Source organism: Scyliorhinus torazame, chromosome 16 (genome assembly GCF_047496885.1).
Source record: "Scyliorhinus torazame isolate Kashiwa2021f chromosome 16, sScyTor2.1, whole genome shotgun sequence".
Lineage (NCBI taxonomy): Eukaryota > Metazoa > Chordata > Chondrichthyes > Carcharhiniformes > Scyliorhinidae > Scyliorhinus > Scyliorhinus torazame.
The window spans coordinates 57,704,942-57,720,570 of record NC_092722.1 but is presented as its reverse complement, the minus strand read 5'-3'; the positions used below and the strand labels follow the sequence as shown (position 1 = coordinate 57,720,570).

The following is a 15,629-nucleotide window of genomic DNA, read 5'->3' as shown; positions in this document are numbered from 1 at the left end:
TCTCTCTCTGTCTCTGCCTCTCTCTCTCTCTCTCTCTCTCTGCCTCTCTCTCTCTCTCTCTCTCTTCTCTCTCTCTCTCTCCCCTCTCTCCTCTCCTCCCCTCCCCCAAATATCCTTTGGTCACCTTTGCTCCGAGTGCTATATCTAATTGCTACTTGAAAACGCACAATGTTTTGGCCTCAACTTCTTTCTATAGTAGTGAATTCCGCAGACCGACCAGTCTCTAGATGAAGAAATTTCTCCTCATCCCGGCCCTAAATGGTCTGCCCATATCCTCAGACTGTGACCCTTGGTTCTAGACACCCCCACCATCGGAAACATCCTTCTTGCACCAATCCTGTCTAAACTTGTTAGAATTTTTTAGGTTTCTATGAGATTCCCCCTCATTCTTCTGAACTCCAGCGAATACAATCCTAAGCGACTCAATCTCTCCTTATACGTCAGCCTTGTCACCCCAGGAATCAGTCCGGTAAACCTTCTCTGCTCTCCCTCTGTAGTAAGGACATCTTTCCTCCAATAATGAGACCAAAACTGTGCATAATATTCCAGGTGTAGCCTCATCAAGGTCCTGTATAATTGTAGCAAGACATCCCTGCTCCTGTACTCTAATCCTGTTGCTAGGAAGGCCAACATACCATTTTCCTTCTTTACCGTCTGCTGCACCTGCATGCTTACCTTCAGTGACTGGTGTACGAGGACACGCAGTCACTGAAGGTAAGCATGAAGGTGCTGAAGAGAGATTCACTGAAAATCACTGAAGAGAGATTCCACCATTTTGTAGCTGCCAGCAAGGAAGCAACAGGACTGGAGAATTCAAAATGGATTGTTTCGTAATAAGAAAGAGCGGGCCAGAGACACAAACCGGCCACAATCTCTCATCCAAATTTGCTGGTGAGTGCTGCACTGGAGAGTCCATGGCAAGACAAAGCAGTGCTGGTGTGAGCTGCTTGGGAGAGTCCAGGGCAGGATGAAGTAGTGCTAGTGTGAGCCACTGGAGAACAGCACATTAAGAAGAAGCTGAAATCAGGAACAAAGCAGTATAAAGATGATTTCTTGAGGTATGGTTTTATTAATTGTGCCAATGCAAATCAGGATGCAAAGTCCATGCGTGTTATATGCAGGAAAGTACTGGCAAATGGAAGTTTAAACCCTCAAAACTTCAAAGGCATTTGAGAACTAAACATGATGGGTTTGAAGACATGCAGCGTTTCAAAACGTGCAGCAAGAATTTAAATAGTAATCTCAGGTCCTTAGCAGAAATGTAACATTGAATGACAAAGCAAGTGAGATGGTGAGGACCAAGCAGGGCTCACCTGTCGCATTAAAGGTAAGAAATAATTGTGGGTCACGAAGGCAGGTCGGTGTGGGTCACGAAGGTTGGCCAGTTGGTAAAAATGGCTCCCGCTGGGAAAAAAAGTTTGAAAAATACTGACCTTAATCATTAATACATTTGAATAGCCTGGGTCCCAGCACCGATGCCCCACTAGTCACTGTCACATTTGAAAAAAGACCCATTTATTCCTCCTGTTTCCTGTTTGCCAACATGTTTTCTATCCACCTCAATACGCTACCCCTAATCCCATGCGCTTTAATTTTGAGCACTGAGCTCTTATGTGGGAGGCTTTGTCGAAAGTCCAAATAAACCACATCCCCTGGCTCCCCTTCATCAACTCTGCTAGTTACATCCTCAATGAATTCCAATAGATTTATCAAGCATGGTTTCCCTTTTGTAATACATGTTGACTCTGTTCGATCCTGCCACTGTTTTTCGAGTACTCTGCTTTTAAAACTTTTAAAAAGGATTTTCCCCCCATCAGGCTGAATGATCAATAATTAACAGTTTTTTTGGGCAGCACAGTGGCGCAGTGGATAGCACTGCTGCCTCACGGCGCCGAGGTCCCAGGTTTGATTCTGGGTCACTGTCCACGTGAAGTTTGCACATTCTCCCCATGGTTGCGTGGGTTTCGCCCCCACAACCCTAAAGATGTGCAGGGTAGGTGGATTGGTCATGCTAAATTGCCCTTTAATTGGAAAAAATTAATTGGGTACTCTAAATTAAAAAAAAATTTTAACCAGTTTTCTCTGCATCTCCTTTTTTAAATAGTGTGGTTACATTAGCTACCCATCAATCTTTGGGAACTGTTCCAGAGTCCATAGAATCCTGGAAGAAAGCCAACTAAGTAGCCACTATGTCTAGAGCCACTTCCTTAAGTACTCTGGGGTGTAGATTATCAGGCCCTGGGGATTTATCGGCCTTCAATCCCATCAATTTCCTCAATACAATTTCTCTGAGTGCTGATCCCCTACAGTTCCCCCCTCTCACTAAACCCTGTGTTCCCCAACATTTCTGGTGTGTTGTTTGTGTCCCCCTTTGTGAAGACAGAACCAAAGTATGTATTTAGTTGTGCAACTATTTCTTTCTTCCCCATCATGCACTCCCTTGTTTCTAAGTATAAGGGACCTACATTTGGCTTCACCAATCTTTTTCTCTTCAAGGAACTACAGAAACTTTTCCAGTCAGTTTTTTTTTAATGTTCCGGCAAGCTTACACTCTTACTCTATTTTCTCTTTCTTTTTTTCCATAAATTTAGAGTACCCAATTGCTTTCTTTTTTCAATTAAGGGGCAATTTAGCATGGCCAAATCCACCTACACTGCACATCTTTGGGTTGTGGTGGTGAAACCCACGCAGACATGGGGAGAATGTGCTAACTCCACACGGACAGTGACCCAGGGCCGGGATTCGAACCCGGGTCCTCAGTGCCTTGGTCCCAGTGCTAACCACTGCGCCACGTGCCACCCCCAATTTTCTCTTTCTTAATCAATCCCTTGATCCTCCATTACTGAATTCTGAACTGCTCCCAATCCCCAGGTCTGTTGTTTTTCTTGGCCGATTTATATGCTTCTTCCTTGGACCTAATACTATCTCTAATTTCTCTTCTAAGCTGCAGTTTGGCAACCTTTCCTGTTTTTCTTTTGCGCCAGATAGGAATCAACAATTGTTGCAGTTCACCTGTGCACTCGAATGTTTGCCATTGTCTATCCACCGTCATCCCTTAATGTTTCCCAATTCAACATAGCCACACCTTGCATTGTGCAATAGAGGATGGTGGCAATCTTTTGGGGGCAGCTGAAACCAAGGAGGATGCTCCATAGTCCCACAGTTAACAGTTTTGAAGGCCTTTGTGAGGTTAAAGGAGGCCTCTCTCAGTGGTTCTCTGCCCTGTTTTTTTGGTGCTTCAGTGGGGATTCCACCTCCGGATGCCTTGTCCAATGGTTGGTGTTGTTCCCTGTATTTCTCTTGAAGTTGCTGCGGGGTGAATATCATGTCGATTTGAGCTCACCAGTGGTTGGAATCTGCATTGGAACTCTGGGAGAAACTCTTTAGCCACAGGCAGAAGGTGATTAAGAAGGACTCTTGTGACGACCTTCCATGTAGTAAACAGGGCAATTCCTATGTAGTTATTGCAGTCGGCCTTGTCTTGTCACTCTTTTGATTATGGCATGTTCTCCTCATTACGGATAACAGGTATGAGGTCACGTACTTGCACCAATACTGCTTCTCCTCCACGTTTTAGTGCTTCGGCAGTGATTCCATCTGCTCCAGATGCCTTGTTTAGCTGTTGGTTGGTCTTTTCTACCTCTTGCTGTGGGATGGAGTCGAGGATATTTGCGTTGAAGACAGAATCTCTTAGGTTTTTGAAATGTTCCTTCCAAGGAGTTCATGTCCTCGGACAATTACTTAGTCAAGCAGGTGCCAGTGTTTGGTGCAATGGTGTTGCCACGAGGCCTGTACTTGTCTCTCTGACGGAGCAAAGTTATGGCAAGGCCATGTTCTAGGCATTTTGTCAGGTGCAGGCTACTGTTGGTGTTGGATTTCCCTACCCACTTTCTGCTCCTGATACAGACTCCTAGGGAGGTGTAATTTCCAACTCTGGCGTTGAAGTCGACAAGGAGGATCAGCTTGTTGCCCATTTAAACTTAGGCCAGGGCTTGTTTGAGGCAGGTGTAACATTTCTCTTTGGACTTGTAGCTCCCAGTGTTGGGGCGGATATGCTGAGGACAATAATGCACTAGGTACGCTGAAGGGTCATGAGGCATTCATTTATTTTGCAAGGAGAGTTTCTGAGATGGCCAACTGGTTCATTTTAAATGGATGACTTTTCTGGAAGAAGGTGTAACCGCCACCTTGTTCCTTGAGCTGACCTTCTCTTCGTCTCGCTAAGGGTGGTGATGCCGAATTTGAAATCCTTGAGCTCACAGGCAACGATAGCAGTATGCTGTTCTGGTCTGTCACTGTTGGGGTTGTCTGTGGGGTCCTGACGTTTGAGGTTCCAAATATCATTTTAAGGGGAGGAAAATGCCGTTGCGCGATTTCTTTTAATGTCGGGTGGCTGTTGCACACCAGCCCACATGGGCTTAACTGAGCACAGTATTGGTTATGACAGGCTGTGTTCTAAGCATTTTGTCGCTGCTATATGGGCCTTGGACGTACAAGCACACCACACTCCTACTGTTCTCCTTTCTCCTAATCACAGGACTTTTCTCCCTGTGATACATGAAATGCAGTGACCGCTCATGAGCGTGACACTGACCTCTGACTGTTAACGTCCGCGTAGCTCTTGTGTAATGACTACCTTGTTCATAGAGGGAATTATCCTAGGATGACATTGGTTCATCGTGCCTTCCACTTGGTGCAACAACTTACGAGTGCTTGGGGTTGTTAAATAAATAAATGTAAGTTTTTCTTTTACATTCCTGACCAAGTTACCATATCAACTTCTATGATGCCTTGATAAATCTATCACTTAACTCCCATTTCTTTTTCTGAGGTTTCAAGTGCCTAGTTCAATAAACAAGTTTTATTTATGAACTAAGAACTATTCACTTTTGTGAATAGTGTGTTTTACAACAGCATGGGGATTGACACTGTCCGCGTGCGGGATCAACATTTGGAAATGCCATAATTGCTTCACCCCTAAGTAATGTTACCAGATGATCCCCCAATATATCTCTGTTCACCTTATTGTGGTAAGCTAGCATCTCAAATGCTTAAAATCCAGCAATGTTAACTTTATTCAACAAATTATGAGTCAGGTGTTCACTTCATCTCCTAGACTGATTTGTCAATGGTGTTTCTTTGCCAGTTCAAGAACATGATTTTGTGCTGAAGAAACTTTTTTTTTTTTTTTTTTTGTCCTCAAATTTTGACACTCTTTTTGATTCTGGACCTTGCCTTTCTCCTTTTCCTGCTTCTGTCATTCTTGCTTGCTTCCTTGGGTTTCAAGCTCAAAATTTCAACTGGAAAGCCCACTTCTCCATATTTCATTGCAGCCAAACAAGCTCCGTCACTCTTTCTGGACTCTTTGTTTTTGTTGCTATTAAGTATCACTCACAGTTCATTAATGTTCAGCTCATTGAATAAGGTTTTTAATTGCTTATGGAGAATAACTGAGTGCAGATATTCTTCAATAGCATGTCTAATTGTGCAGGCCTGGCCATCAATTATATTGATGTTGTCAGAGATGCTGTATCGTCAGAAACTGTTCTTGTTTGAGAGGCAGAACTTTTTATTATAGTTAAGTTGACTTCCTGATAGAGAATTGAATCATTCATTTCTAACTTTAGAGATCTGTCAAATTTCCGAAGCACGAAAATAAATTTGCAGCACAGACAACTAACTGTGCCAGCATTTGTTTTTTTTTTCAGGTAGTGACCATCCGTTACTACCATCAAGCATCAGTAAAGGAGTGAGCAGAATATTTCTTTCAATGCCCTGACTCTTTTGCCTGGGTACTTGTTAGTGATATTTGTGTACCTTCAATTAAGGTGGCTGCAGATTCCTCCTAAAATTGATATTAGCTTTTGGACATAAGTCTACCTTAAATTGGGTATTGATGGTAGCAGCAATGGTTGCTTCCAATATCATGCTTGGTAGTAGATCCTTTCTATCAAGCCAACTAATGCAGTGGTCTCTGAGCCACTGCTTCAACAGTGTGTTTGGTCATGATTTCTGGTAGTTGGTGGATGATTTGATAATATATTTACATTGGACGTACAACACAGAAACAGGCTGTTTAGGGCCAGATGGTCCATGTGAGCCTTTTTCCATTCGACTTCATCTCACCCCATCAGTCCAACACTTGTTTTTCTTTCTCTCTTGTATTTATGTAGATACCCTGTATCATCTACTCCTTACAATAACAATTCCTACATTCCAACCAAACTCTGGTATTGAAGATTTTCTATTGGATTTATCAGTGACCTGTCGTTTGGTCTTCCTACAAGAAACATTTTGCTTCATGTCTACCCTATTAAACCTTTTCATACTTGTTACCTTATTAAACCCTTTCATACTTGTGAAAGCCACGACCAGGTCATCAATCATCCTTTATTTTCAAATGAACAGAGCCCCAGCCTGTTTAGTCTTTTCTGATGGGTCTAACTCAGTTATTTTTTTGTCCATCTTGTATATTCTTCACACTACAAATATCTCCCACAAGAGAATTGCCAACTTTTCTGCATTGGCAAACAAGCTGGCGTGTCAACAGGTTTAAGTTTTGACAAAGGGTCATCTGGACTCGAAACGTTAGCTCTTTTCTCTCCTTACAGATGCTGCCAGACCTGCTGAGATTTTCCAACATTTTCTCTTTTGGTTTCAGATTCCAGCATCGGCAGTAATTTGCTTTTATCCAGGGTTCAAGTTGTATGACTGGTACTCCAATTCTTTCAGGTCCTTGTGTTCGGCCTGTGTGTTCGGGGCTTGACGCTTATCGAATGAACAATGCAATTACAAATGGTCGGACCAACAGTAATTTTCACTTTGGAAAAATAATTCTAAACTGTTTTTAAATAATCGCCCCCTGGGCGGTGCAGTGGTTAGCACTGCTGCCTCACGGCACCGAAGACCCGGGTTCGACCCCGGGCCACTGTCCGTGTGGGGTTTGCACAATCTCTGCTTGTCTGCATGGGTCTCACCCCCACAACCCAAATATGTGCAGAGTAGATGAATTGGCCATGCTAAATTGCCCCTTAATTGGAAATAAAAAGTATTGGGTACTCTAAATTTAAAAAATATATAATCTTCCCCCTTCTCTCCCAAAGTTATCATTTGCACTTGGTGCAGAGATTTCAGTCAGCAAGATGACACAAGCCTGCAAGCAATGCCATGCTTCTTGAACCTCAGAGGCTGTTCAGGAGTGGATTGACCATAACTGATTGTTTCGATCAATAATATGGCACCCCAGAAAAACTAATAGTTTCCATTTTGCAGGTATATCTTAACTAAATAAAGAATGTGCATTCAATTTTAATTTTAGTTTCTCACTATATGGACCTGCTGAATAGGAATGAGCTTTGACTTTGTGAGTATATTTATCTGTAAGTTGCCAGATTCTGCCCTAATTGTTTGAGTATCTGTGGTTTGTTGTACTCTTTTTCTTTAGTTCTAAAGGAGATATTGGTGTCTGTCTCATTGATAAAATTACAATGGTCATGCTTGCTGCAAGTTAATTCTGTGCAGGACTCGTGCCAAAAATGCTTAGTTTTCTTTGTGAGGTAGAGCTTGCAATTGCTAACTATACTCTTTTTGGCTTGTTTCTAAATTTCTTCCCCTTTTCAAGTGTCCCTCAGCCTGCAAAATTCCCTGGTTGAGAGGTTAAGCAGATGCACACAATTTATTCCAGTGTTGAATCTGCATTCCACCACTTCATAATGCCTTACTTCAAGAATAAAAATGAGCCATGTTGGTCTTGAAAAGCATAATTTGTAACACGTTGGCTGTACAATTCATAAAATTATTGATGTGAGAAGGCGTGAGTGTATTCTCATAGCCTCATCAAATGCAGTATTATATAGCAGAGAGCTTGGAAGATGGTCTTGAAGGGAAAGAAAGTACCTCTTCTTACCAGTAAAAACCTAAATGGAAAATAGAGTGTGGGGACTATTTGATCAGTATACCATTTTCTGTAATTTAACTATTTTAATTAATTCCTCCTTCAGTTTTAAGAGTGAAGGGATTAAATGTCACTCTTTGTCTGTTTCTTTTCTGGATTTTAATTGCTAATTTGATCAATTTGGATAATTTTTAAAATTCCAGTTAAAACTGGGATTGATTCTTTTTCGCCCAACTGCGTCCTTCACATTAGTTCAGTACTTTAGCAAAATATCACAAGGCCATAGGAACACGCTGCCCTTTTCTGAAATGGTGGGCTTTGACTTTAGGTTGACTTAGCTACTTAAATTTTTTTTTATATTGATACTTCAGATTTATGAGCAGCTGCATCAGCTGTCAGCTCCATTCCCATCAGAACCTGTGCCTTTGTAAAAATGATCCTTAAAATTTTTTTTTTTTTTAATTTAAGAGTACCCAATTCTTTTTTTTCAATTAAGGAGCAATTTGGCGTATTTAATCCATACTCTGCACATCTTTAGGTTGTGGGGGTGATTCCCACGCAGACACGGGGAAAATGTGCAAACTCCACATGGACAGTGATCTGGGGCCAGGATCGGCCCCAGTGATCTTAATTGCAGTTAGATGCAATTTGCTTTTCCATCAGATAATGTATGTTGATATGCTTTGAGAATACCACTTTGTCCTAACGTTTAGTGTCTCTGTCAGGTCCCACAGGTGCCCAGACAGGCAGGACCTGCAGCTTACACAACATATGAACTAAACAAGGGTCATCTAAACCTCTCAGCAACGCCGCCAGGCCATGCCTCTTCGCCAGGCCTCTCACAGGTAACAAGTAGCAAAAGTAGAGAGATTTTTCCTTGGGGAGGGTAGAGTGGAAGGAGAGGGAAAGACATGAGCCTAATGACATTCAATCCTAATGTTTCATGACTACAATGTTCATGGAAAATCCAGTCAGTGATTCTTGAATGCAGATAAAATAATTGTAAGGTAGGCTTTGAACTGGAGATATTGGAGTGCAGCTTTCACTTCAAGTTGCGGAGGATGTTATTGCTGTGGAACATCTGTGTACTTGGTGTGAAGATCCATAATTAATCGACAAAAACTAGACCTCTGTTCCAAAATAAACACCCCAAAGGAACCATCAAATACAAAACTTGTGAGAATTGCTGAAGAAAGAGATGTGCAGCCAAAGCTTTTTCTCTTGCACCCGTCCGGACAGATTTGCGAGAATCTCAAAGGGAATAACAGTTGATACTGTTATAACCTTTTCTCACAAGGGTTCTCAACTATTGACCACTGTAAACCCACTTTCACTGGTCAGTATACGCTTTGGATTCCTGCAGTTCCATGTGCCATAAGATTTGGCTTTATTGGCAACCTTGTAAATAGGGCCTGAGCCATTTGCTCACTGTGCAAGCTTGATTCTGAAAAAGGCCACATTGAAGCTATCCTGTGGGTCATGGCTACCCTGATCAGATCGCTATTTATCATGCAAACTCAGAATGGGCCTAGGGACACCATGTTTTGCCCTGAAAGGTGCCCCGTATAGGTTGTTTCAAAAATTTAAACAACAGTGAAGCTAACTATTGAATGCTGCTTCTACGTAGTAGCAATATGTGTAGTATTCTTCACTAACAGGATCATTTCCACATGAACAAATGAAAATAAGTTAAAGACTATGGAACACATTTCAATAGAACTATTACTTGTTACTGAGTAACAACCAAGGTAATCTGCTCAGCTCCTTGGATTTTATTGGCATACATGACATCAGATATAGGAGTCCTAGACGGGTGTCTGGTTCCTATAAGATGTCCAGTTCGGTGAAATGATGCAACAGAAGCCAAGTCGGCTCACATGAATCATATGCAAGTTACTACAGGAACACCTCCTCGGTCAGTTTTATTGGAGGGTTTAGTAGATTATTAGCTACCTCAGTATGCTTGTAAGAATGCTACTGTGTACTTGACATTTTGCACCTTTGCATTATATTGCAAATGCAGAGGAAATGTTTGAAATGCTGAAACCTAACAAGACTTGTATTTCATACTGTGCGAAGTATTATTAAAATAAAGTTAATTAATCTGGCAAGCAATACCTTTTGAAGAGGGGAACCTACTATGACATTGTAGGGATTTCCACCTTTTAGCTTCTGAGCACCCCCATTTTAAATATTCCATGAATCCACTGTAACGCAAGTACTTTCCTGTATAAAACTTAGTTATGCAATTAAATATATGCAGCATTTTACCTACATAGAACGTGAAACTTATTGCTGGTGCTGAGCAACAATTGCGTGAAGCCCTGGATGTATCTTTAACCATGACATGCCTGTCTGTTCATTCTGGCTCGGTACTTTGTTTTCATTGATGTATCTGCTGAAAATATGGCTTTGCATATGTGGATTGTACTAAATGGAACCAATTCATTGCTGCAGAAGAAGTGTTGGCATATTCAATGTACATTCATACTAAAATGTCTCCAAAGATATTCCACTGAACTTGGTGCTGAGGGAACTCTAATAAAATGAGCTTTCTAGCTTTGGGTCAGTGGGTGGCAGTTGAGTTTCAATATTCTCAGTAAAAAGGTTTGTAGCCTGCACGGGTGTGGAAGTTTGTTTTGTCATGAGTTTGGGGAAAATGAGTATTAAACTTGTAGATACCAGAAAGATTTGTTATCAGGTGGTTTGATTATGTTAAAGTCGATGTATTTTTCCTTGAATTGAAGAATGTATAAGCTTGCTTACAACATATCATAGATTATCATAGAATTTACAGTGCAGAAGGAGGCCATTCGGCCCATCGAGTCTGCACTGGCTCTTGGAAAGAGCACCCTACCCAAGGTCAACACCGCCACCCTAGCCCCATAACCCAGTAACCCCACCCAACAATGGGTGTGTTTGCTAGTGCAGTTGGGGAGGGTTTAAACTAATGTGGCGGGGGATGGGAACCGATGTAGGAAGTCAGTGGGGACAGAAACAAAAGGCAGGAAGGGAGAGTGTGTAAAGCATGACCTGAGAAAGCAGGGCAGAGAGCAAGGAAGGTCTACATTAAACTGCATTTATTTCAATGCAAGGGGCCTGACGGGCAAAGCGGATGAACTCAGGGCATGGACGGGCACATGGGACTGGGATATTATAGCTATGACTGAAACATGGCCAAGGGAGGGGCAGGACTGGCAGCTCAATGTTCCAGGGTACAGATGCTATAGAAAGGATAGAACAGGAGGTATGAGAGGAGGGGGAGTGGCGTTTTTGATTAGGGAGAACATCACGGCAGTACTTAGAGGGGATATATCCGAGGGTTCGCCCACTGAGTCTATATGGGTGGAACTGAAAAATAAGAAGGGAGAGATCACCTTGGTAGGACTGTACTACAGGCCCCCAAATAGTCAGCGGGAAATTGAGGAGCAAATATGTAAGGAGATTACAGATAGCTGCAAGAATAATAGGGTGGTAGTAGTAGGGGACTTTAACTTTCCCAACATTAACTGGGACAGCCAGAGCATTAGGGGCTTGGATGGAGGGAAATTTGTTGAGTGTATTCAGGAGGAATTTCTCATTCAGTATGTGGATGGACCGACTAGAGAGGGGGCAAGACTTGATCTCGTCTTGGGAAATTAGGAAGGGCAAGTGACAGAAGTGCTAGTGAGAGATCACTTTGGGACAAGTGACCATAACTCCATTAGTTTTAAGATAGCTATGGAGAATGATAGGTCTGGCCCAAGAGTTAAAATTCTTAATTGGGGCAAGGCCAATTTGGATGGTATCAGACAGGAACTTGCAGAGGTAGATTGGGGGAGACTGTTGGCAGGCAAAGGGACGGCTGGTAAATGGGAGGCTTTTAAAAATGTGTTAACCAGGGTGCAGGGTAAGCACATTCCCTTTAGAGTGAAGGGTAAGGCGGGTAGAAGTAGGGAACCCTGGATGACTCGAGATATTGAGACTCTGGTCAAAAAGAAGAAGGAGGCATATGACGTACATAAGCAACTGGGATCAAGTGGATCCCTTGAAGAGTATAGAGATTGTCGAAATAGAGTTAAGAGGGAAATCAGGAGGGCAAAAAGGGGACATGAAATTGCTTTGGCAAATAATGCAAGGGAGAATCCAAAGAGATTCTACAAATACATAAAGGGGAAAAGAGTAACTAGGGACAGAGTAGGGCCTCTTAAGGATCAACAAGGGCATCTATGTGCAGAGCCACAAGAGTTGGGTGAGATCCTGAATGAATATTTCTCATCGGTATTCACGGTGGAGAAAGGCATGGATGTTAGGAAACTAGGGGAAATAAATAGTGATGTCTTGAGAAGTGTGCATATTACAGAGGAGGAGGTGCTGGAAGTCTTAAAGCGCATCAAGGTAGATAAATCCCCAGGACCTGATGAAATGTATCCCAGGGTGTTGTGGGAGGCTAGGGAGGAAATTGCGGGTCCCCTAACAGAGATATTTGAATCATCGGCAGCCACAGGTGAGGTGCCTGAAGATTGGAGAGTGGCGAATGTTGTGCCCTTGTTTAAGAAGGGCAGCAGGGAAAAGCCTGGGAACTACAGACCGGTGAGCCTAACGTCTGTAGTAGGTAAGTTGCTAGAAGGTATTCTGAGAGACAGGATCTACAAGCATTTAGAGAGGCAAGGACTGATTCGGGGCAGTCAGCATGGCTTTGTGCGTGGAAAATCATGTCTCACAAATTTGATTGAGTTTTTTGAGGGGGTGACCAAGAAGGTAGATGAGGGCAGTGCAGTAGACGTTGTCTACATGGACTTTAGCAAAGCCTTTGACAAGGTACCGCATGGTAGGTTGTTGCAGAAGGTTAAAGCTCACGGGATCCAGGGTGAGGTTGCCAATTGGATTCAAAATTGGCTGGACGACAGAAGGCAGAGGGTGGTTGTAGAGGGTTGTTTTTCAAACTGGAGGCCTGTGACCAGTGGTGTGCCTAAGGGATCGGTGCTGGGTCCACTGTTATTTGTGATTTATATTAATGATTTGGATGAGAATTTAGGAGGCATGGTTAGTAAGTTTGCAGATGACACCAAGATTGGTGGCACAGTGGATAGTGAAGAAGGTTATCTAGGATTGCAACGGGGTCTTGATCAATTAGGCCAGTGGGCCGACGAATGGCAGATGGAGTTTAATTTAGATAAATGTGAGGTGATGCATTTTGGCAGACCGAATCAGGCCAGGACCTACTCAGTTAATGGTATGGCGTTGGGGAGAGTTATAGAACAAAGAGATCTAGGAGTACAGGTTCATAGCTCCTTGAATGTGGAGTCGCAGGTGGACAGGGTGGTGAAGAAGGCATTCGGCATGCTTGGTTTCATTGGTCAGAACATTGAATACAGGAGTTGGGACGTCTTGTTGAAGTTGCACAAGACACTGGTACGGCCACACTTGGAATACTGTGTGCAGTTCTGGTCACCCTATTATAGGAAGGATATTATTAAACTGGAAAGAGTGCAGAAAAGATTTACTAGGGTGTTGCCGGGACTTGATAGTTTGAGTTATAAGGAGAGGCTGGATAGACTGGGACTTTTTTCCTTGGAGCGTAGGAGGCTTAGGGGTGATCATATAGAGGTCTATAAAATAATGAGGGGCATAGATAAGGTAGATAGTCAACATCTTTTCCCAAAGGTAGGGGAGTCTAAAACTAGAGGGCATAGGTTTAAGGTGAGAGGGGAGAGATTCAGAAGGGCCCAGAGGGGCAATTTCTTCACTCAGAGGGTAGTGAGTGTCTGGAATGGGCTGCCAGAGGTAGTAGTAGAGGCGGGTACAATTGTGTCATTTAAAAAACATTTAGATAGTTACATGGGTAAGATGGGTATAGAGGGTTATGGGCCAAGTGCGGGCAACTGGGACTAGCTTAATGGTAAAAACTGGGCGGCATGGACTGGTTGGGCCGAAGGGTCTGTTTCCATGCTGTAAACTTCTATGATTCTAACACTAAGGGCAATTTTGGACACTAAGGGCAATTTATCATGGCCAATCCACCTAACCCGCACATCTTTGGACTGTGGGAGGAAACCGGAGCACCCGGAGGAAACCCACGCACACACGGGGAGGATGTGCAGACTCCACACAGACAGTGACCCAAGCCAGAATCTAACCTGGGACCCTGGAGCTGTGAAGCAATTGTGCTATCCACAAGGCTACCGTGCTGCCCCTCCACAAGGCTACCATGCTGCCCCACATATGTTATCCTCTACTGTAACAAACCTTCCAGACTTGCAGGTTTCTTTTGACTGCACCAATTTCTCCAAGCTGGACAAAGTTATATCTCACCTTGCATAGTTTTATTCAGTTATTAATTTTGTTGAGTATGTCTGCAAGGTAACCCAGTTCAGCCAACCCCACACTATTTGGCATGTGGCAAGTTCAGGTTTCTTATCAGCTAAGAAAGTTCCATACCTCTTCCCTGAGATAAATATATGGGTTGTCGTCTGCTGTCCCTCGATTTGAGGATAACATCTACTTGGTCACTGGTTTCTGCCATGTGTCTTCATGTGACTGAACAGACCAATTCACAACTGGCAGATCTTAGGACATCCTGTCCCATGTGCCCAATGAGGTAGTCGGATCCACCGTGCAGGATTTGTTTCCCTTTTCTTTCTTTCTTTCCCTGCTGGCACTGTACCTCATTAAGCTGCCAATGATTAATGTCAAGGAGAGCTTCAGAATGTGTTTGCAGTGCGTTCTTTGTCCCGCCACTCCCACTCCTCCGACCCCATCTCTCGCTCACATTGGCAATTGAGACATGCATGTACAGGAACTAGGGGGGCGGTGGGGGGAGGATAGCTTTCAGTTATCTGGTCATAGTCTAGGCCATCAAAGTTGATTTTACCAGAGTTTTCTCTGAATACTTGTGGCACTGACTCCAAAAAGGACACTTAACATTTGTTTGATGGTTGTCGCTTTGAATCTGGAAGATGCCGCGGCAGCATGGCTGACAGATTTTTCTGTCTCTCTTTGTTGCAGGTACACAGTTCAGGTCGCATTGCAGGGCAGGAATATTATGGTAACTGCTTTGTACACTAGGACTTCTATTGACTTGTGGAGGTCTTTACATGTGCTGCCATAGTTTGCAGAAGGCTGAGCTACCAAAGCTGATCCAGTGTTGGATCTCCTCATCAATGGTGGTTTCTGAGAGAGGTGGCTGCGCAGGCCTGGGGCATGCTCAACATATTTCCGAGTCACTCCTTCAAATATATAAGTGGATTATTTGTCCACATCTGGATCACCACCTTGATGTGAAGGAGAGGCTTGTGCGATGCTGTCAGGGACTGTTTCCTCCTGGTAAGGCCACTTGTGGTGGCAGGATTTGGGGGAGGTGCCTGATAAGCGTGGTCCAAAAAGTCCTCCACTGCAGACCAGTCAAAGGAAGACTGTCTCTCGCTGGCTTCAAAGGTGGAAAAAGGCTGCAGCAGTGAGATAGTAATTTGACAAGTCACCAGTCTGATCACCAAGCTGTCACATGTATGGATAAGCATTATTCCTCGAGATAACCAACTCACCTCTGTGCATATATGAGCACTGGATAGTGCTCTGTACCCACTAATTCACAAAGTGCAACACTTGGGATTTGTGACTCTGGAATTCATAAAATTAACAAGAGTTACATCTGTGTGGAGAACACATTGAAGGCCTAGTTCAATTATCTTGTGCAGTAATGACTCTTGCTGTTTTAAAAAAAACCCAAAGTGCCCAAATGATGCGATGTGCGTTG

General features: G+C 43.2%; 1 protein-coding gene across 22 annotated transcripts in view; it reads left to right on the top strand.

Moving 5' to 3' along the window:
- eif4g3b (eukaryotic translation initiation factor 4 gamma, 3b) overlaps nt 1-15,629 on the top strand; it is a 480,107-nt gene that overhangs the window by 139,483 nt on the left and 324,995 nt on the right. For 15 of the 22 annotated variants that reach the window (XM_072478524.1, XM_072478521.1, XM_072478527.1 and 12 more), the window contains one exon: nt 8,620-8,739. The exons of the other annotated variants lie outside the window; for them this stretch is intronic. In XM_072478524.1, coding sequence (XP_072334625.1) covers nt 8,620-8,739 — 120 coding nt within the window. The remainder of the gene's footprint in view (nt 1-8,619; nt 8,740-15,629) is intronic. 22 annotated transcript variants of the gene reach the window in all.